The 20,556-nt window shown below is 43.1% G+C and overlaps 1 protein-coding gene across 3 annotated transcripts in view; it reads right to left on the minus strand.

Moving 5' to 3' along the window:
- Positions 1-20,556, minus strand: part of TMEM132B (transmembrane protein 132B) — a 219,211-nt gene that overhangs the window by 32,946 nt on the left and 165,709 nt on the right. For all 3 annotated transcript variants that reach the window (XR_015807610.1, XM_088175778.1, XM_014887571.2), the window contains one exon: positions 10,023-10,166. Coding sequence is in view for 2 of the 3 variants with exons in the window: in XM_088175778.1 (XP_088031904.1) it covers positions 10,023-10,166 (144 nt within the window). In the remaining variant the exon portion in view is untranslated. The remainder of the gene's footprint in view (positions 1-10,022; positions 10,167-20,556) is intronic.

The following is a 20,556-nucleotide window of genomic DNA, read 5'->3' on the forward strand; positions in this document are numbered from 1 at the left end:
TTAGAGCTCTGGGGGTTTGAGTTCGAGGACAGCACAAGGAGAAGCTCTCAGGGTCTCAGCTCTGCCTGCAGTGGTGCTGGCTGGATCCTCCCCACTCCCCACGCTCATGGAATCAGGATCCAGCTGCACCCCTGTGGCTTTCTGCCTGTGTTATTTTCCATGGAGAGACCCAAATCCATGCCCGGTGCTCTGCAGGAGCAGGGTGACTCTGGGGGTGCTGCAGGATGGGCTGGAAGGAGACACAAATCCCTCTCTAAGGATAAAGGATCTGCAGCTGCTGTTTCCCTTCCACCCCTTCTTTCCTTCAGCATCACTTTGTCTCTGCTTTTTTTTACTCAGATCCTGATCTTCACTTAGCAATTTTGAAAACATTTGCTCGGCATTTATAGTGCACAAAATGTGCTTAAAAACACAGCAGTGAAGCATTTACTCCAAGGAAGGATTTTCTCATTTCACTCTCATAATCTCTCATGCTAAACTCACTGCAGATTGGGGAAATCTAAAAGTCTCCAGCTTTTGTGTGGCAGGAACTATTTAAGTCTGCAGATTTCCAGTATGGGTGTTTTGAAATCTTTTATTTGTGGGGTGGCAATAAAAGATGTGGAGAGAAAAATCTCCCCTGGCAACATGTACTCTTGAAAGGCCCTTTCAAAGCAAACATCCCAGCAGTAAGAAATACTCCAGCACGCCGTGTTCCCATCTTCCCCTTCCTCCCCTCCCCGCCTCCCCAGCCTGTGCTCTTTGCATTGGAATAATAAATTTCTTTGTGCCCCATCTTACAAAAGTGCTTCACATCACCTCCATGCACTTGGCTGGGGAAGACCTCACAATCACAGGTTGTATTCTCTCACACAGAACTGCAAGGATTTCGTGGTTCTCTGCAGCCAAGTGTTATCAGCTGGCCACGTAGCATTCAGTTTTTGGGGGAAAAAAAAAAAAAAAAAAAAAGATTATTGTATTCTGAATAACTGATTGCATCAAATGGCAACTAGATTGTGAGACAGTAATCACGCTGAGCTGGGGCGATTAAAAACTCACTTGGAAAATTGGTGCTTGCTGAGCCTTTATGGAAAGAAATGAATTAAGAAGGGAAACAATAAGGAAGGGCATACATTAATTTGGCTCTGCAGTGCATAATGCTGATTGTAAGAGAGCTGAGGAAGAACTGTGTGTCTTAAGGATTTCCTCTTATGTTTTCAGAAGGAAACCTGAGAGCCACCGGAGAGGGATTGCAAATGAAATCCTACCAGTAATCTCAGAGGCAGCAATTGGAAAAGAGCAAGTAAATAAATGATAAAAACAAGAGCTAGCATTTCCTGCTAGGAACTTCTCTCTTGTGACAACGCCTCTCACACAAAGGAGTCCCCCCATCCCATCCCCACTCCCTGGGGGCTGCTGAGCCGTGCTGGGTGTTGGCACAAGGAGCTCAGTAAGGGATGAGCTCCTCGATGCCAGCATTGCAGCCAGCCCCGTGCAGCTCCTGCACAGCTGCATGCAGGGCTGAGGACGCTGCAGGCACTGCATCAATAATCCATGCAAATCAACAGCCAGACCCAGCAAGGGAAATGTTCATTCCACTGCCTCTTGCTGACACTTGCAGCATTTCAGGTCTCTCTGCTCATTATTCCCCTCTGGCTCACCAGGGGTTTAGGGCCAGGCTCGTGTTTGAGGGAGATTTCATCCTGCAGCCCAGCACACTCCATCCCCAAACCTATGGCCCTGCATGCACCTGCACTTTTTGCCTCCTCCTTTGCTGCCAGACTCTGGTTTTGTACATAAGTTTGCATTTGAATCATATTACCACATGATATACCATGTTTTCATACCATTCAACACCATATCTTTAAATGAAATCAAGTTTTTGCCATTCCATTGTGAACTGAGCTGCATCAAATGTGAAATCAAAGTGCTGATCAGCTGTCTGCAACACCAAGGTGACTGAGGCTGCTGTTTTCCAGGGCCTGGGCTCCAGGAGATGGCACTGCCAGAGCCAGGGCTGGGAGCTGACTGCTTTAACTGAGCACAAATTCAGTTCTATTTGTTCTAGAATCGTGGAGCACTTCCAGTGCTTTTCCTCAGGAGAAATCCATCAAAGGAGTAAGACTCAACAACTTAATATTAACAGAAAGTGATTCATTTTCACTGTGAATTCAGTGGAAAGCTGCTCAATTCCCCAGCCAAGCATCAGAGAGTTCCAAATCTGCCCCTCAACTCCTTGTTGAACACTTTAAAGTTTAATTGCTGCTTATTTTGATATTTTTAAAGATACACCTGGACCATTCTCCAGTAGCCTGGCTCGACTCTAAGAAACAACTCCAGCAATTCGAGGAGTCTCAGATGTGGGAGTAAATGTCTTGGTACAGTGCCACGGGTATAAATCAGACCCCAATAATTGACAGCACAAACCAAAATGCTAAATCCTGACATTTTGTTAACCATTGAAGCCACTGCTCCATCTGAAGCTGAAGGATGCTCTCCCTAGAGTGTGTAATTAATGGGAAGAAAAGAAAAACCACACCCCAGTGCAACTCTTCCACACTTCAGGCAAATGGAAAAAGAAATCCATTTATAACTTCACTTTGTTCTTTCATCCTCATTTAATGAGTTGTCTGATTCAATAATCCAGCATTAAGTTCTATTCTTTAAGGCTGGGTTTTCCCCATTCCCCTCAGAATCCCAGATACTCCCCAATCCAACTGTGTTAATTCTCCTCCTGTTCCTGATCCTATGAAGAACACCAAACCACTTTTCACTCTGAGTTCCAGTTCCATATAATGAGAATGCAAAAATATAAATAATTAATTCACAATTTCTGCACAAATCAGGGGTCGAAGCTCAAGAATTCCCGGGAATATATAAACTAATTCAAAAGAATTTTTGAATATAAATAATCATCATAAATATGTATTTGACCAATACAACAGAAAAACATCTAAAAATAATTGTTATGGTTAACCAGTGTGCTTCTAGCTAAAGCCACATACCCTGTTATTATCTCTTTTATCTTTTTATTAAATCTTTAAACATTTTAAAGGGTGGAACATTTCTCACACGTGGGTGCTGCCCTGCTCTGGCTCAGCATGGGATGCTCTGTGTGCTGCCCATTCCCACTCAGCTGCCACACCAGGGGAGGGGAGCACAGAAAAGGCTGACAGTTAATTTACCTGCTCTAAGCTGCTTTAACTTTCCCACAAAAAAAAAAAAAAAAAAGAGCAAATCCTGCCCTCTGTCACTCCAGTGCCTGTCAAACACTCGCATGACTTCAGCTGAGAGCACAGCGTGGCCCCAGGGGTTTTGATGACAACGGGAATCTGAATTAATTTGCCCAGCCAGAATGATAGTTCAAGAGGTGTGAAAGCCTCGGAATCATGAGGTTCACATAGCTGCAATTAGAATATTTAAATGGCCAGCTAGGATAAAGTTTACAAAGTAGAGTTCATGTCCAACAGAATCTGGAGAAAAAGCCTGTAAAAGATTTGTCGTTTTCTCCCAACAACAGCCACTTATTGCTGCCTTTGTTTGCCCGGACTGAGCTGTTTATTTACTCTGTGCATTTCTTAGTATAAAATATTCCGAGTTTCTCCTGAGCAGTGCTATGGTTTGGGTAATGATTGTTTCCCAGGACTGGGATCCGTGCCCTTTGCATTTCTGCTCTCAGAGCAGCCAAATGCTAAGCCATAGAATTGTTTTCTTCCTCTGAAGTAGCAGCTGGTGCCTTGGAAGACACCATAAGCATCTCTGCCGAAATCTGTGTAATTGCACATGTCGGTGTGGTCTGTTCTGAACGAATCCTTCTCCCAGACAAAACACTGTTTTCTCAAGCTGGCTTTGAAGACTGTGTGTGTTCAAAAATAGCTTCAGGAAGGCACACACATATATTTTGCTATAAACTGTGTACAACGTGTGCTGTATACAGAATATTAATTCCTCAATATGTGATTTTTGTGCAACTGCCTCGCTGGCATCGTTATTGCTATACATGGAGCTGGTTTGTGTGCAAATATAACTCCAAACACAAAGTTTGAGCTTGGCACAGTCCTAAAACAATATAGATTCCCACCTGTTGCTGTGTAACAAGAGTGTTTTAAGCTCAATCTTTAATATGCAATAAGTGGCTGTGGTCCTCTGTTCTGATCATCCTTTGTCAAGCTAGAAAACTAATTAGCAGAATCTGGTGACCTGGATGTCAGAGCCTCTGATATTTCAACAAAGAGTAAAATCCTTAATTCAACAGCAGACATATTGTGGAGAAATCTGATGTGCTCTCCTGCCCATCTCTAATGACTCATAAAGATGAACTTTGCATGGGGACATAGAGAATGGGGATTTTGTCCAAAACAACCAGAAATAGTAAGAAGCTCTAATTTATAAGTTTGATGAATTGCAAACAGCTCCATGAGAATTCATTATTGCCTTAAATTAGGCATATCTGTCTACAGATCCAAAAGGCAAGATGTTAAACAAGACAACTCTTTCTTGCCAATAAATCCTCCTGGGACAGGAGTGTCCCTGTCATCACCAGGGCACTGCTGAGGCAGAGCCAGCAGCATGTCAGAGCAAAGCAGAGAGCCAAACCAGAACTCCTGAGCCCCAAAAAGACTGCTCAGCTCCCAGTCCTGCCCAGCTGAGGAATGTCCCCTGCCCTACAGCTCCTGCCTCAGCCAGGCTGCAGGGCAGGGATGGTTTCAGGAGCTGTGCCTGCCCTCTGCTCATTCCACGGAGCTCGGGGCACTGAGTCCCTCAGCTGAGATGAAAAGGACAGGATGGACAGGGAGAAGGACTCACCAAATTAAACACTCGCACTTCAGAAGATTTTTTTTTTTTGGTCGCCCCTGCTCTGGGGCAGCCACGTCTCCAGGGCTGCCAGTCCTGAACCATTTCACTGAAGAAAAAAAGATCACTTGGAAAACAAGATCTGGTTCAAAATTAATAGTGCAACAAGCCAAGTGGCACCAAAGTAAATCCATCATATAAACAAGCAGAGAGGATTTTCACAGCTTCCAGAAGGAGTTTGGCCTCCTGGAGGAAGGTGATTTCTGCACGAGTGACCACAAAATAAAGCTGTTAGGAAATACAGTGATAGGTACTCAAAAATATGATAGATGGAGGAACAAGATTAGCTCTGCTTTATGTGCAAGACCATCACATTCTTGATCACATACTTTAATGGCAAAGCAGCTGCAGAAGTTGCAAATTACAAGCTCTGGCTTTGTTTTCAGAGCTGCTGCATCAATAGTTGTATTTAACAACTCCGGGCAGGCTTCTTTCTGTAAATTGTCCTAAGAATGTGCTGTGAGTCTGCAGCAAGGAATTGTTCTCAAAAATCCAGTGTCATCTAAATTGGAGAAGCTCAGTATCCCTCGGTTTCCCTGTTTGTTTTTTGCCCGTGGGATCCTTGGAGCAGTTTTTGTGCTGGGGTTGGAGATCTCTGTGCCCAGGGCTGTTGGACAAGGTCCTCAGTCACTCATCTGCTTTGTCTGGAAGAGGGAAGAACTCTCCTCAGATTTTATCTATCTCAGCTATTACCTCTCCTGCCTTTGTTACCCTGGTTTTCTCTGCACATTAGAGAAAGCCTGGCTGGCTGCTGCCAGGAAAATTAGGTCTTCTATTGTTTTACCATTAATTATGGAGAGTTCAAGATAAGGTTTGTGTAGAGGGCAGGAACGGTTTTAATTTTTCTTTCATTATAATTAGACAGGAAATTATGAAAAGGTGAAAAATAATTCATTGAAGAGCTTTCCTCTAGCAAGATAACGAGGAAGGCACATTCTGGCACAGATGGGGTTCATGGGGTATTATTGAACACCATTGCTCCCAGTGCTGGGCACGGGGAGCCTGCTCCTACTGCATCCATGTGTGGGCAGAAATGGGCAGGGGGAGACTCCCTGCTGTTCTACTGAGAGCCTTTTCTCCTCCAAAAATAATAATAATTAAAAAAAAAAAAATTAGGCTAAATTAGTCGATGGTGTAAGGCACTGAGTGACTGCAGAGATTAATTGGAACAATCAGTCACTTTGTGCATAACTTGCAGAGGACATGGAATTATGACTAATCCAAGGATGAATTAATTGGGCAGCTGTCTCACTTTCAGTTACACTACTGAGATAAACATTTGGACTGAGAAGCTGTCCTCATTAGAATTTCCTCATTTGATGCTGATGGCGATGTTTACATTTACTACCATGAAACTCCAGAGCCTTCAGGATTTTCCTTCATGTGGAATTCCTGCACTTCGGGCTTTTAAAGGCACTTGCACAGGGGTGGGGCATGACCCTTGCCTGGAGCTTCTGGCTAAAGGCTGCCCGTGCCAAAGCCCTCAGGGTCCATTTCCTCCTGCAATAAACCTTCTGCAGCCAACTTCTGCCAACTTCCCACCGTTTCTGTGTTTTCTGTTTCACAAGCTGATGTATTTATTTGGAGTTTGCAGGAAAAGCAGGGAGAGAAGTCCTGGAAGAGAGGAGTCAGAAGAAGACTGAAGACAGAGGTGAATGAGGTGAAGATGAGGATTTTGGCCATCCAGAGTCAACAGAAGTTTTGGAAACCATATAATGCAGGTGGAGGAGGGGACAAGGATGAATTTCTGTCCTTGTTAGCAGATAAGGAAGCGAGATTCCAAGGGGAATGAGTGATTTACCCACAGTCACACAGGAAATCAGCAAGAGATATGGAAATTAATGCTGAGAAGCATTTCAGTGCCTTAATCATAAAGCCAATCTTTTCCCTCAAATGCCAACAGCATTAAATGTTCCTTTTAAATAATGGAATAAGCATAAGACTTTCATTGACTTACAGGAATTTTTCCATCAAAATATTTTAGAGGGCAGCCAGTCCCAGTGGAAGGGTTGGCCAGAATTAAGACTTAAGTGCAAATCTAGAAGCAGGGATTGGGATGAACTAAAGCAAGTTCCTCTGTCAGATTCCTTTGAAGATCACATCGTGCTAAAAAATACAAGGTCAAAAAACCCTGGGTGTGTTTTATTATATTTACCACTAATTAGGTAGGCTTTGGAAAAAGGGGCTGAAATATTCTCTCGTTGGGAAGTAATTAAACTGTTAGGCTGGGGGATAGATGGCTGAGAAAAGGGAGGATTCACAGCTCTGGCACAAAAATAAATCACTTGCTCATCTCTTTGCCCATCTCTGAGCAGTATCAGGTCCCTGCCCAGAGAAACACATTTGGTATAAATACATAAAAGCCTGGGTGGAAGCTTGTTTTTTATTTAATCTAGCTTCAATTCGCTGTCTTAACTGAAAATAATGATGTTAGAGCAGTGATCAAAGAATTGTCTCATTAATTGGCTATTAAATCATTAGCTATTAAATAGAAATAAAAGGTTAAGAATGCAACACTCTATTCTGCCCAAAAGAATAGGAATATGTCTCCAGTATCAAAGAAACAATAAAGGCAGAATTAACAGTGAAAAGAAGCTTAAGATAAGGCAATTAGATCCAAAATGCCTGGAAACTCTCATTAGAGGGTTTAGCACTGCAGCCTAGATGGAAAAGGCAACAGAAACTCAGAAGCAAAGTCAATATTGACTTTACCAAAGGGGCTTGTAAAAAGGAATATGCATTTTTCTGAAAAAATATCGGCACATAAACCCCGTACTAAATTTTAACTCAGCTAATTAATTGTTATGGATTCAATCTTGCAACCAATACATATATTTGCAGTTAAAAAAATTATGCCTGAACAGCATTCGGTCTCAGTAATTTCTGACTGAAATCATGCAAGTGTGCTGCAATTTTCACAAAAATAACATTACTGCCAGTTTATACCAGCGGGATGAGGCAATATCCACCCAGCAAAGACCACATTCAGACCTCGTGGGGTTGGTCATGATGTCAGAATATTTGAGAGACAGGTACCAGGTCTGGGCCAGGGTCCTGGGGGCATTCCCTGCTGCCAGTGATTTGAAACCCAAATAATTTCCTAAAGCAGGCAAATGAAGACCTGATTTTCTCAAGTCACTACCAAAAATAATAATTAAAAAAAAAAAAAATCACTGTAAATCCTGTCTGGTTCAGTCCAGTATTCTCAAAGTACAGCAAGTCCAAGAAACTCAATTAATAAAAATAAAAGCCTCCACACACCATCTTTTGGATCTGGTTTCCTGAAGTGCAAAAAGAAGTCTCAGTAATATATTGATGATATACAACTTGATACTTGAGTTTATAATATACAATTGATTGTTCATGTTTATCAGCTGATAAATAATCCCCACTAATCAGATAATAGCTGTATGCTACACAGAGAAAAAAATAGAAAGAATAGCAACATTTATCAAGGCATTCTTTTCCTTTGACAATTAATTTAGTCATAAACAAAGATATTCATCCACGTTCCTCTGGTTAGGACCTTCAAAGAAATTTGGTTTCCAGGAAAAAAAAAATGGGATTTTTTTCCTTTTCCTATCAGATACCTAAGGGAAAATATGGAACCCATAAATAATATTAAAATACCCACCCCATTAGGAATTCTCTGTAGTCAATTTTTAAGTTCGTTTTAAACAAGAACACCCATAACCACATAATAAAACAAATTAATCCATTCAAGATATTCAAAAGCACCTCTTTTATGCCTAAAAATAATAATAATGAGCTAAAAGCTGAAAGCCATGCAATGGTGTCAGAAGTCAGGCAGGCAGAGTCTTGATAAAGTCACATTAACACAATTTTTACTGCAATGTCAGGGACACAGAACCACTTGAACGTAATATTGGAAAAAAAGAAACACTAAAACACAGCACAATATTGTTTAAAAGCTCACAGCTCTGGTTTTAATGCTTTTTGCAATCTGGTTGTTATTTTTTATTCCTCCAGATGTGGGCACAGTTCATTATAATAAACTCTTGACTGGTGACACAGCCAGAGCACGAAGGAAATCCCCTGTCCTGAGTGCCAATATTCTGCATTATTGCCGTGGGATGATGGGCACAGGACAGCCCAGAGGAGCAGAGACCCTTCTGGAAGGAGCTGGAACAGCTCTGGGTCAGCCACAGGGACCCTGCAGCACATCTGGGAGCTCCCTCCTCAGCAGCAGCCAGCACTGGGGAACCACTGCCTGATGGAAAATCCCAGCAGGGGAAACAGAAAAGGCACAGAACCCTCAGCGAGCTGAAAGCAAAACCCAGGATGGAGAAATGCAGGAATGCTGAAGATGTGAGGACAAGAAGATGATGAGCTGTGGACATGTGGACACTCACTTGAGAGAGCCAGCCTGGAAAATATTCCAGGCCAGAGCTTCTGAGCTCTGTTCCCAGCTGATAAACTGGTCCAGATGAAAGCCAGGGAAAATCTGTCCCAGGGTGATCATTTGGTCACAATAAAAAGGAATTAATACCAAGAGAGAAGCCCTGTTGTGGTGTGTGCCCAGGCCCTGGCCATGGGGTGTCTTCTCTCTGAACCAATCTCCTTTTCTCTGCTCTGGGAGTTGTGAGTCATTCTGTTTAAACAAGCGATTTTCTGAATAAAATGTGTCTCTCTTTCCTACCACGACAGACGCCCATGTAGCTGTGTGTTTTATTTCTGCCACACTTAAAGGGTTAAAACCCCTTTCCACGGCTACATTTGGAGGTTCCACCAGGACACATGTGGAGAGAGGAAAATATGTTAAGCAAGAGAGCAGAAATATGTAAGTTTAATAATGAAGCTTTATCCATTGTTTTAAGCTATTACAAGCAAGCATTGTTCAAAGCAAGATGTACCTTCAGATTTATTAATTGGCCTGAGCAAACACTTGTCAGCTTTTAATATTTCTGCTATTGGCTGGAAAGTTGATAAAAGAGTTTGTGACAAAGAGACCTTGGTGTGCTGTGCCAGCAGCTGAAGCTGCTCCATCTCCCTTGGTTCTGTGAAATGAGCCTGACTGTGATGGGATAAAGCTTTGAGACAGCTGCTCCAGCATTCCCATCCCATTGTTTGTGTATATAGAGATGTGTAAATAGAAGAGAAAAAACATCCCAGGAAAACCAAGAGTGCTGGAGGAGGAATAAAGACACACAGAGTGGAATGTGCCTCACCTTCACGACGTCTTCATCAGCAGATCTGCACTCGGTGGAGTCCGAGACATCGACCACGGCCCCGTCCTCCTGCACTGCGACCACCTTGACTGGCACAGACACCATCCTGCCCGTCAGGATGGCTGTGTTGAGGATTTCCGTGTCCTGGGGGGCACACACAAACACACCATGGGTGTCAGAGGGGCACAACGCCACCAGGATGTCACAGGGGTCGCGGCAGTGCCAGGGACCCTCCCTTGCACACAGCCTTGGAGCTCCCTGAAATGTTTTAGGAACTTTCCCGGCCAAAAGTGGCATCGGGACGGCCAAGCCCCGGGTTTGACAGGCGCGGGTTTGGTGCCTGTGAGCCCATGGGCAGCTGTGGCCGAGGGCAGGGCAGTCTGTGAGCACAGCACTGCTCAGCAGCATCTCCAGGGCATCAGCAACTCCTCCCACTCCTTTGCCCCTGATGGGTTTGGGAGATGATTTTCCACCATGACAAAGGCATTTCTTCTTCCTGCTCCAGCCAACTCTGCTGTGAGTTGACCATTTATTTCCATAAACACATTAGGAGAAAAACTATGCATCTATATACATTTTTTTTTAGTCTTTCCCCATCAAAATCCCACCTAGAGACGCTTAACCACGTTTATCTGTAATCCTGATGAATTCCCAGTGCTGGCACTCTAATGACTCCATTAACACAGCCTTCCTCTGTGTCTTGGTGTGGCTGCAGTCTGATTAATTACTCCAAATGAGTTGCTACAGAGGCCCTGCCTGGCATAAGCAGGTGCAGGCTGGAGGGGAACAGGCTCTGCAGAAGCAGTGCTGACTGCCAGCCCAAAAGTTGACACACAAATGGGGCAAGGAATGATCTGGGATTTCACAGAGATTCATCTCAGCCCGCTCAAAAATAGGAAATACTGCTCTGAATCAATCCCCTTTTCATTTTTCAACTTCCATAAAACTAACTGCTTGCCAGTTGGGGAGGGGTAAAAAAAAAAAAAATAAAAAGAAGTTGCTTCAAACTAATCTAACTTTAAATTCCATTATTAGAATTGGTGGAAGAAGGAATGGATTTTAGTGAAAAATCTGATGGCAGCTTGCATAGGGAGATATATTCACTATCATTTGCTCTGCCTGCTGCCTAGATTGATAGAGAATAATGGGCATTGACCACAAGCTAAGGACAGCTGGAGAAGACCAATAAATACTTGCAAGTAAGATGTATTATTAATCAATATTCGGAACCTTCTACAAAAAGAGCCCTGAATTAAATGAGCTGCAGCACTAATCACAGCAGTGCCAGCTACCCCTGAGAGCCTCTGAGGTGTTTATGGGCAGCCACGGCCCAGAAAAGCATCCAGCACACACTCGAGTCCATTCCTGATCAGAACAGCACTAAAAGGACGTGCTCAGCTTCACACTCACACTTCAATGTGATTTAAGAGTCATCCTGAGCAGAGAGGCTTTTTGGAATAACACCTCAGGAAATGAGTCCAGGCTTTGTTCTGTTCTCTGCGAGGCACAAACCAGATGTTTTACACAGTAAATGACTGTCTAGTTTTTGTTTCTGCTGAATGGGCTCATTTATAACCAGCTGCCAGCCAGGAGAGAGGGACACTGGCAAAGAGAGAAGTATGTGACAGAAGTGGAAGTGTGAAAACATAACTGAGAACCCTTTACAAAGACTGAGATTTGAACAAGGCTGAGGAGAAAATGCACTGGCAGGTGAAAGAAAGCACTTAGGTGCACCTCAGGTGGAAAAAGGTTTTCTAAGACAGACAAAGAGAAACTGGAGGTAATTCATCCACAAGTCACAGAAGAGGTAGTTAGATTTCACCACTGCAAATATCCCATATATCCTAAGCCCTCAAATATCAGATATTTCATGCAGACCTGGTGGTCCTGTGTCAAAGGGCTCGTAAAGAACAGCTCTCCAACATTGTCCAACAAGAGATGCTCTTCAGTGCACCCGGGGAAAATCTATTTTTGGCCAAGGTCACAAACAAATTCCCCTTCCACACTCTGTGCTAGCTCAGCTGAGAGCTCCTCCAGGTCAGGCAGGCAGTGCCTGTGTGCAGTCACAGCCTGATCCACAGCTCTGCCCAGTCAGGGGTTACAGGATTCCCTGCACTTTGCTGGCCTTGAACCAGCTCCTCACCAGCCTGATCTATTATTTCTCATTTGTTTTGTGTGCTGTTTGTCCTATCACCGGGGTGCTGACCATCCCTGGAGGCACAGCACAAACCTCCAGCCTCCTTTGAAGCCTAAGAGCTCTTCAGCTGCCAAAGCTGCAGCCACACTTTGATGCACTGAAGGACCAAGTAAAGTTGATAAAGGCATTTCCATTGCTGTCCTAAACTCCTGGTGAAGATGAGCATGAGACAAGCACAAGCACCAGAACTGTCCTGAAGCCACCGTGCCAATTAGCTGGTGCAGCCCCACAAGCCCTGCACTTCACTGGGAAGCAATTCCACCAGAGAAATCAATATTTCAGGTGCCTGATGCCTGGAGTGAGTGTTACACAAATATAACAGGCTGTGGAAAGGCCTTCTAAAGAGCTGGCTATTTATAGACTGCAAAAATAATATTTCCTCTGAGGAAGAAATATGAACTAATTGACTGTCCAGTAGATTTATAAACAGACTTTTTAGTGCTTCTTCAACAAGTCATAACATTTCATCTAAATTCTCTAAAGCTTGGTTCACATTTCCATGGGAGGGTTTACTGCAGGAAAAGTGCTCCTGGAATATAGAGAGAATGTAGAGATTGTGCTGATTTACATGGGTAGGTCCTCCCATGGCACACTGAAATATCAGCAGCAACACCCAGGGAGCACCAGCACAGTGCTCTAACTGTGGGCACTGCAAGGTGAAAAAACTGGGAATTCTTTCCCATTTCTTTTGTTGAGGGTTTCAGCTGCCACATCTTGACCAAGTCCTTCAGGTCACCAGCCTGGGTGGGAGCTACACATTGATATCACAGGCTCCATCCCTAAATAATAATAATAACAATAATAACAATAATAGTAATAATATTAATAATAGAAATAATATTAATAATATGAATAATATTAATAGTAATAATAATAATAATAATAATAATAATAATAATAATAATAATAATAATAATAGTAGTGTGTGTGTTTATCTGCAGCTCTCTCTGTACCTGAATGCATCAGCACTTCAGCAGAGCTGCTCTTAATTACAACTGTAGCCTGCTAATAGCATTTCTTTGTTGTCTGAAGGAATCTACTTCTTATGCAGCCCAGGCTAAATTAAAATTTAATACAACATCAGGTCGCAACAGAACTAGGAAGCAAATGACAGCTGTTTAATTAAAACCTAAAGCTGATTAGATGGCACTACTGAGAGAAATACTCAAGAGGAAGAGCCGAAAACTACTGGAACTCAAGGCTGGGATAATGGCTTTATTTAAATATGAATAAACGCTGCTCACAGCCGTAGTAAATGTTTGACAACTCGTGGGTTTGGACAAATGTGGAGGAAAAGTGAATGGGAGATGTGTCAGGAGCCACGAGAGAGCTCTGAGTGCCAACACTGCTGTTGGCTGTGGATGCAACCAGGAGCTGGGATTGCTGAGGAATTACTCCCATGGGTAGGCACAAATCAGCTGAGGAGCTCCAGGCACAAAATTCCCAAGAATTGTGTTTTAAACAGCACCACAGTGACCGAAACGCTCCTTAGGAGGTGACCCTGTGGCAGCTCACCCAGCTCCCTTCAGCTGCCAGCACTTTCACCTCCTTTAGCATGAAAACCAAAGACATGGAGAAACCCACTGTGCATCTCACAAGAGAGCACTCAGGAGCTGCTCCCAGTTTAGCTGCTCCCAGTTCAGCTAATCCCAGTTTAGCTGCTCCCAGTTTAGCTAATCCCAGTGCCTGATTGCTGTGGGATTCCTGTGGGAGCAGCCCAGGCTCTCCTGACAGGTATCATCCCTGGGATTAATGCACGAGCTGCATGCATTTTTCTAGAGGTTAACAAAACATGCTACAGTACACTAAACCCAATAAACACTCAATTGTAAATCAGGAGGGAAACCTAAAGGCAACCCTATTCCACTGACAAATGCTACAGTTAAATGCCTTTTGGCATTTAGCTGAAATGAGTGTCTTTAGTGAGGAAGGCAGAGAGCTGGAACATTTGTCTGTAGAATTGCATTCCTTCATTATTATTTCTTTCCCCAGAGTGTAGCTCACAAAAATACATTTGTAATATTAGAAGGAGTCTTTTAGGAACCAGTTCTTCTGCCTGGAAACGGCATCTCTTAAAAAATGTAAATTACAGGGCAGATTGTGACGTGTGGGCTGGGCTAGGGGAGGGCTTTTTATTTGATAAATTATTCACCACCTTTTGCTTCAGATCAAAGAGCAAGGCAATATAAATCCATTAAGCAAGCTTAATATATAAATTAGATGCTTTGCTGAAATTATTATAATCCACAGCAATTCTGTACTTTTCCCCCCTCGTGGCTGAATAACATTTGAGGTTTTCCAATACATATTAATGAAGCTTGAGTGTGAGAAAACTGCATTTTCCACCATTATATCAGGTAAGAGATACCATTCAGTCACCCAAAGGCAAGAACAAACAACTGGGATTATGTGTTTATGGAAGATTAGCAAACACAAACAATTTTGCAAAGAAATGGCATTCTTTGACCTTTTTTTCTTCCTCATTTCCTTTCCTTCCTCCCTCCTGCTAAAGGGCTGAACTTCAGCTATTTCCTTACTCTGCAAACATCATTTCAGTGCAGCCACTTTGTGGAATCACCCATTTCTCAGGTGTCAGTAACCCCTGCCTTGGGTGTGCTGCTAGAGACTCACCCCACTCTCCCCCAACATTCCCCTGGCTGTTTCCTCATCCCAGCCTTTTTCCTGGAGTATCTCTGCTAGGAGGGGTCATTTCTGACAGATGGGCAGCACAAACGCTGCAGCCTCCGGTGTCCAGGTTAAAGCTCATCCTCCTCCCCTTTGCTGCCCTGCACACAAAGGTTTGGTTTCCAAGGCAGGGCAGGCAGGTGCAGGTGTTCTGCAGGAGGAATGAATGCAGACTGAGCCCTACACGGAGGTTCCTAATCACTGCTTCTCACGGAACAATGCAAGCAGCAGCCATTAGCCTAATTGAATATTATTCTAGATGTGTATCAGTGCTGCAAAAACAATTTGCTTTAGCACAAAGAAGCACGGTGCAGAGACTCCCAACTTCAGAACTTGTCTTTTTGCCACGGAGACACTGGAGGAAGCTGTGATCTGAGCAGAGGGTACCTGGCACACACACAGCCAGCTGGAGGGGTAATCCTGGACTTCATGGAAACCAGAGCTGAGATTTACTCCATTTCATGTTTTTTTTATGAAGGAAATTCAGCTCATTTTGAGGTTTGTGTAGGATGAATAAGCAAAACCTGCTGCTGAAGGTGAAACCTGATTAGACACACAGAGACTGTCATTTCTGTGACCTGAGGCAGTTTGGGGTTTTTTTTTTTTCATAACTCAGAACAGATCTGCCCCCATTAAGCAAAGGTTCAGAACACAGCCTGGTGCACTTGGCAGAAGTAATTGCAACCTGTCAGGCAGACTCCACTGTGCCTTGTGCAGGAGCAAAAGCCCTTTCCTGAGCCTGGGCTCAGGTTATTTCTGCTCAGCACATCGTGTCCAAACCTGCTTTGTGACACCATGGCTCTCAAGTGCACACCTGAGGCTGGAGGAGCTGGGGAGCAGCAATTGTGAACCTGATTTTAAATATCTGCAGAGAGGACAGGCAGCAAGAGCTCCTGACCCAGGGCCCTTTCAGCCAAGAAACACAGGGCCTAAAGTCAGCCTAAAAGTCTGGTAAACTCTGCCAGTCTGGAATTTATGGTGTATTCAGAAATCTGTGCAAGATCTGAATGCTCTCCTGACAAACTCAAGCCAGTCCTTCTCAGCAGCAGATGATTGGGAACCATTTTAAAGCATATTTAGAGTTTCACAGTTCATTTAAAGATATTGTTTTTTTCCCTTTTTGTTCCAGAAAAACATAATCATGTTCTGACTTAATAAAATTGTGGCTCCCCTCTGACTGAAATCAAACAATATCCCCCTGCAAGTGGATACAAAATGGGCAGAGCTCTCTACTCAAGAGCAGTGAGTGCACAAACTGATAAACTAATGATTGTTTTCAAATGGCCATGAAATAATTAATCTGAACATTCCTCAAAGGCATTGTTTTCTCCACAGAGAAGTCCAAGGAGGCCATGAAACATAATTATCAGATCCACTTGAGCACCATCAGTAGTCAAAGATACAATTTTCTGGCTCTGCAATAATATTTAACGACATTGGGGATGTCGTTTGGAAAAGTTTCCTTCAGATACTTGTCTAACTCTTTTCCTAGCCTTGCCCATTTCTTTCAGACTGGCCTGAAGGGTGGGTTTTCCAGAGGGAATTCTCTGCCACTGGTGCAGTGGGAGAGCTGGCAACTCAGTGGCTTGAAAAGGCTTCGGTTTCCCCGAGTGGAAAACTGCAGGAATTCCAACACAAGGCTGAGCACCACGTGAGTTCAGCACTGCAATTTGTGTGCTCATCCTCTTCCACGGGCACCACCTGGGCAGAAATCCACGTCCTTCTCTAACAGCAGCTGTTTCATGCTATAGAAGGATGCACAAATTAATTCCAGCACGTCCCAACATCAGCAGAGTGCTCTCTCCTCCTGCTCTGGTTCCCTTCAGCCATTCACACTGGCTTAGCAAAACCCGTTCATGAGCAGGAAAAAAAAAAAAACAAACCATGGGAAAGCAACCAGAACGCTGTGCAAAATCCTGGGAGATCTGATAGGAGGCAGCTGTCCAGCAGTCACTAGGCAGGGGGTCAGAAGAAGTGGATTTAATGATTTAAAGTCTTCCCCCTCAGCACAGCTCAAACACTGGTGGAAGGCCTGGCCAGGGCAGGAGGCACATTAAATGGATTTGAGAAGGGCATTGTGGAGTTTAAACTGGAGCACGGGGCTGTGAGATCCTCAATTCATTGTCCTACAAAAGGAGGATTTAATCCTCTAAAAGCACTGATCTGGCAGGAAAAGACCTGTTCTTACCCAAAGAATTGCTATTTTTTTCATTCTTGAAGTTGGGCTGCCTCATCTGGCAGGAGCAGCTTGCTTTCACCTGTTCAGGTGATGCCCCAGCTCTCATGGGTTGGTGTCAGATGTGGAGTGCACACCCCTCCCTGCAGGGCTGCCTGCTCTCAGCAGTTCCTTTAAGCTCTGTGCCTTGACTCACTGCACTGTTATATTTTCTTGCTGTATTTGATATCTTAATGAATGGTATTTTTGTGTATTGTGCAAGGATTTGTCTTCCCACTTGAAAAACGACTCAATTTACTATTATACAATACCATAAAAAACCAGAAGTCACAAATACGATAAAGTGGTACAAAACAATGATAAAAACTTTTAGAAATACATGCCATAAAGTAATTTAAAATATATATGTTTCAAAATCCCCCACAAATAAACTATCCTCTCCTTCAGCATTAATTTTATTCTTAACTAAGAGATGCTAACAGCTGACTTTAAAAGTCCTAGAACAGATATTGTACTCAAGAAAGCCACGTGTTCACTTTCACTGAGTGATTCACTCCCTGGACTCACAAGATTTATCTCTCTCCATTGCCTACTGAAGGGCTCAGATGTCTCTTTATACTTGAAATCTAGAATTAGGGGGGAGAATCTCAATCCCTCCATGCTCACAGAACTATAAACAGTCAGCACCTACACACAATTGTTGTTTCCTTCCCTCCTGGGAGTTTTAATAATTTTTACAGCCCTGCAGGATGCAGGCAGTGACACACACTCACAAATGATGCACCTTTTGTCTGCTTCACTTCATAAAGTTTCCTCCTGCTGTTTGGGATGCAGGGAAAATAAAAACAACATTTCAGTAGCCAGTGCAGCATCAGCCTTTCCCATCCTTCCACGCTCAGAGGTTCCTGCTGCTTTGTTCCCTGATTTTGGGAGCATCCCTGCCCTGCACCCTGCTCGTCCCTGCCAGTGCTGGCTCTTCAACACTGAGCTTCTACTTAAACAAATCCTAAAGAAAATCTCACCTGGCTGTGTTTGGCAATGCCTGGGAATGCTTTTGGTTTGGAGAAAACAAATTCGCTTCTTGATGAAAATCAACGAGTGTAAAGGAAACAACTTTGAGAATATTTTTCTTTTAGAAAAAACCTCTAAAATTAAAAAAATGGTGTTTTTTTTCAAATCAGAACATTGATTTATTTGAGGTGAGGTTTTGAGAGTTTTCTGACTGATCTAAGAACTACTGGAGGATTTTTACTTCCTTCCTCTGCCTCTTCTTGGCTTGAGTTTTGTTCTTTAATTTGTCAGTCTGCTCACCTTGTGTGACGTTCCACCTTGTTCTGACATGGCCCCTATGTCTGATTATTTCTTTTCCTGCTCAGCTTTTACAAAGAACAACCTCTTTTTTATTCAGGTTCAGAACAAAATCCCTTTTTTGTTTCCATGATTGAATTTCTCAGTGAACTCTTGTGCAGTGTATTTATTTCCTGCAGACTAGGACAATATCATCTGTGTTTCAAAAGCTGAGCTGCTGCTGTCAGAACATCAATATTTCTCCAGAGTCCATCAGCTTTTAGGAAATACAGTCCCTCAAATGAAAGAATGTGTTAAGAATCTGAGAGAAGGTAATAAAAAAATAGAAAAAAAGAATGACTGGAGGTAATAACTATAATGAAGACCAGGTATCCACACAAATGTAAAACTGCTGTGAAATCAGCATCAAACTATTGAATTTTTCATCTCTTCCCATCTCTCTTTCATCTGTTCTAAGAATTAGATAGAGAATGATTTATTTAAAATAATGCTTCTAGGATCTACTCTTTCCACAATACTTCCAAACCAGTTCTCAGCTCTGCCAAACACAACAGGACAGTTATTTTCCTTATACATCTCAAATAACAGGCAGAGGAAATCCCAGCAGGCCAGTGGCACATGAGGAAAACAATTCCACATTCCCCAGGCCTGTTCTGTGGTTAAACTCAGACTTGCTCTCTTCAGGCTCTTGGTTCTGACCAATTTAAATACCAATTTCTACACTTTTCCTACTAAGTGGCCTTTTTGCATGACAACTAAATGGGGATTTTATTGGCACTGAAATTCAGCTGTGCAGCAAAACAAATATCAGGGCCTGCAAGGAAATGCAGGGGGCTCCAAATGCAGCAAGAGATGACAGGAAAAGAAGAAACAGAGTTTTACCTGCCACCCTTCCTAAGTGGAAAATGATAATGGCATTTGAGTTTATAATGCCACTGGCAGCTGCAGGAGTTCAAGGGGAAAAATCACACAATATCTCTTCATATGAAACTATTGCAAAATGTTCCACTTCCAGGGGGCTTCCAATGTCACCTCACAGGTGGCCTGAAACGGGGCAAAGGGGATGACATCAATGTTTCTCAGGAATAGAAAGTGACAGTATTATTGGTTTTCAATAGAAGCATTCTGTAAACAGACAAAGGTCTTCCACTTATTATTCCATAAAGGCGAGTAAATATCAAAATCACAGCACATTTCCTTGATAAAGGATTTTAACATTGGTCTCTTGTTCTTACACCTCAGCACCAAACTCAGAGCAGGCTGGGATTCCAAGGTGGCTTTAATTCTTGTCATTTTAAGCTGTTTGTAACCTATGTGAAAGAGTGGTTGATGTGGTTTTCAAACAACAGAAGGGAAGTGAAAAAAGACTCCTGTGCTTCCAAAGTATTGTCCTCATAATTAGCCTTTAGAAGTCATTAAGACACGATTGAAATTCAGACCTCCCGATCTGTTTCTTTAGAACCTGTTGCATTATGAGAAATGGGGAAAGATTTTCCAGGAAGATAAACTGGGTACAGCAAAAGAGGTAAAAGGGAATTACCCCAATTTGTGTTGAACTCTCTAAGTGATGAAAGCCTCTCCCATTTTCTGCCATTTCCCTAATGTGAGACACCAAAATGCTCACCCTGAGCTGCAGAGAGAAATCAGGTCAGCCCTGCTGGACTGTTCAAATAAAAGAATATTTGCTATTCACCTCCATTAAGGAAATTTATCTCCCTTAAAATTGCCTGTGTTAACCATTCGTTCTTTACTTTCCCTCTAATAATTGGCAGGTTTTCAGATGATCACACATTTATTTCTCCTTTTTGCACCACCACTTCCCAGCTGTTGACTGCTGTAAGGTGGGAGGGGGGCCAGGTGTGAGGCCAGGTCCTTTGTGTCCTGCAGCTGATGGGGATTCGGTGCACATTGCAAAATGCACAGAGGAGCACAGCAGAAAACGCCTTTTGCAGAAAACACGGCTGAAGAGGACTCGTGCTTCTCTGGCATTCTGACACCTCATTTTAGCAGAGACTTGACAAAGGTGGGAAAAGTGCTGCACTTAGAGGCCACCCTAAACCTGACACAAAAAATTCCAGCTGCAAAGTGCTTCCAGTTGGGAGCACCCACTGCACAATCACCACGCAGAAAAGAGCAAACTCTCCTCACCTTCCACTTCTCAGCACTTT

Source organism: Sturnus vulgaris, chromosome 19 (genome assembly GCF_052056855.1).
Source record: "Sturnus vulgaris isolate bStuVul1 chromosome 19, bStuVul1.hap1, whole genome shotgun sequence".
In the NCBI taxonomy this organism is placed as follows: Eukaryota; Metazoa; Chordata; class Aves; order Passeriformes; family Sturnidae; genus Sturnus; species Sturnus vulgaris.